Raw genomic sequence first — 2125 nt, 5'->3', positions numbered from 1 at the left:
GTCGTCAATAGATCGTTTGCCCAGGATGTCACGGAAAGCGCGCAAGTCTCCACCTCCAAGCCGACTCAACGACGTCTGTAGGTTGCTAGTGCAACGAGCATCAGTCGTTTCATTTGCGTTGGATTGATGCCCGGTCAAGGTCCTCGGGGATTTTGCCTTGGTAGTGCTGGCGGAACGGCTCCTGCTCGGTTTTCGGAGTCCTACAGAGCGGAGAGTGTGCGTACGAACCACTTTAATGGAAGATGTGTTGGCTAGCGTGGAAGGAGCAAATGCTTCCCAGCCATCCACATCTACACGCACGTCGAAGCTTGGTTGTATCTCACCGTGGTTAGCAACCCATTCTCCATTTTTCTGCCAACTCCATACACCTTTTTCCAAGCATCAAGATGTCCCCCTCGTCGTCTCAGTTCAAAATGCGATTTCTATAGTCTGGAGAACGGTAGCCGGCTCAAGCTCATTCGAAAGTTCAGTGCCGATGACAATCGGGAATGCGTCCACTGACTACGCGCGGAAACGAACGGTTCTCGAGCTACGATCTGTCAAGATGAACCTAAGCTTCTAAGATATTGGATCCCCGCCAAGAAAGGCGTAAAACAAAACCCATCACAATATATTCAGAACTGAATGCACGCTCACAGACTCTCTTACCAAAGCGCTTGTGCCCCTCTTCACGACAGCATACCGACTTCCCTTCGTCGTGTCACGGGTCACAACAGCCTTGGATGGCGCGGTGGCGACACTCAGCGCTCCCGCAACGACACACAAACCACAGGTCATCACCGTAGTCAGCGGTGATCTCCTGTCCGCGACGGATCCGTTTTGTGGTGACGACCACAACCGTTGTGCGACGGCCATTCCCCACCTCCACGACTTTGGCGACGGGGTCAAAAGAGTGATTAGCGAACCGCATGAGACCGCCCATCCGCTCGGCATTGATAGCCATGCGAACGGAGTGCTCTGGTCGCTCAGGCCGTAAACGGATCTCCGTGGGCGGCTGTTTCTGTTCATGCTCAGGTGCTCAAACTCGCCGCGGTACTGTCCGAGAACCTCGCCAGCCTCGATGTCCGCAAACTGCGCGCCAAACGTACCTTCTTGGACTCATGAAGACCGTTGCCGCACATACCCTCGTACGTGCAACAGTTGATGCTGCAGATCACGTTCATAAGGGCATTGCGGCAAGAGTCCGCGTGACACGGGTCAATGCATTCACAAATCTGAAGTTGGGCACCACGGGGAAGACCGTAGCTAGCGGGTTGAATTGTTCCCGGAGATGCGCGACTTGGTGGAGCCAGCGTGCCAACACAAAGGTGTCGTTGGAACGAGTCGAGCGCAGCCTTGGTCGACCGGTCTCCGCATTTCCAGGAAGAATGAAACCACGAGGGTTGGTAGCCGGCCGACTATCTGGACCGCCGACAGTACGGGTCCGTGCGTATGGAACGGCGGCTTCACGACGTACTCGACGGCGCTCTGTGCCTTCCGTACGAGCGGTCGTCAGCGGTGGCGGCCGCGGTGTTGTATTGTTCAGCAGCACGGAGGAAGAAGCGGTGTGACTTGCCACCAGTCGAGATCGCCGCAGCGGGGAATCCTCCGTTTCCGTCGAAGACTGCGATGCTGGCGGTTGATTCGAGACGGCCTTCAAGTATCCAAACTTCGTGAAGCCCGGCGACATCCACGGAGGTGTGGCAGTCCCAGTAGAGCTTGAGTCGTCGCTACTCTTGTCCCCACAGCTCTTTTTGCTGGTGATCTTGTCCTGAGTCGTGTTCTCACGCAACATTTTGGGCGGCGTGTTTTCGTCTTCGCTGGCAGACGAGTCCTGAATACAGCGGAGCTTCCAATGAAGCGCCAAGTGAACCATAGCTGCTAGGATAATATAATTTGTTAAATACACACATGAAAACTGCTTTAAATTTTGTACTTGACCCACCTGTCGCCTTTAGAGGAAGAATCAAGAAGAGTGTTGCCTCCCGACGTTGCAGAAAATATATATGTCACTACAGAGTGACGGTCGTTGCAGAGGAGTGATGGTGAGATTAAAAAAAACTTTACAAATTTGTAGCGTTTAAGATGGGTACCAGACAAATGAGTGAGTCAACGGAGTTCTTATTGAGACGATTTTTACGTCTCA

At 53.5% G+C, this 2125-nt stretch overlaps 1 protein-coding gene across 1 annotated transcript; it reads right to left on the bottom strand.

The window, feature by feature from the left end:
• Positions 1-700: 700 nt before the first annotated feature.
• Positions 701-1855, bottom strand: PPTG_12374 (hypothetical protein; the record flags this gene model as incomplete). Its single annotated transcript, XM_008908120.1, has 3 exons — positions 701-1000; positions 1089-1397; positions 1457-1855. The coding sequence occupies 3 exons, from the start codon at positions 1853-1855 to the stop codon at positions 701-703; spliced, it is 1008 nt and encodes a 335-aa protein (XP_008906368.1).
• Positions 1856-2125: the final 270 nt, after the last annotated feature.

Source organism: Phytophthora parasitica, assembly GCF_000247585.1.
Source record: "Phytophthora parasitica INRA-310 unplaced genomic scaffold supercont2.28, whole genome shotgun sequence".
Classification (NCBI taxonomy): domain Eukaryota; phylum Oomycota; class Peronosporomycetes; order Peronosporales; family Peronosporaceae; genus Phytophthora; species Phytophthora nicotianae.
The sequence above is the reverse complement of the archived record's forward strand: the minus strand, read 5'-3'. Positions and strand labels throughout refer to the sequence as shown.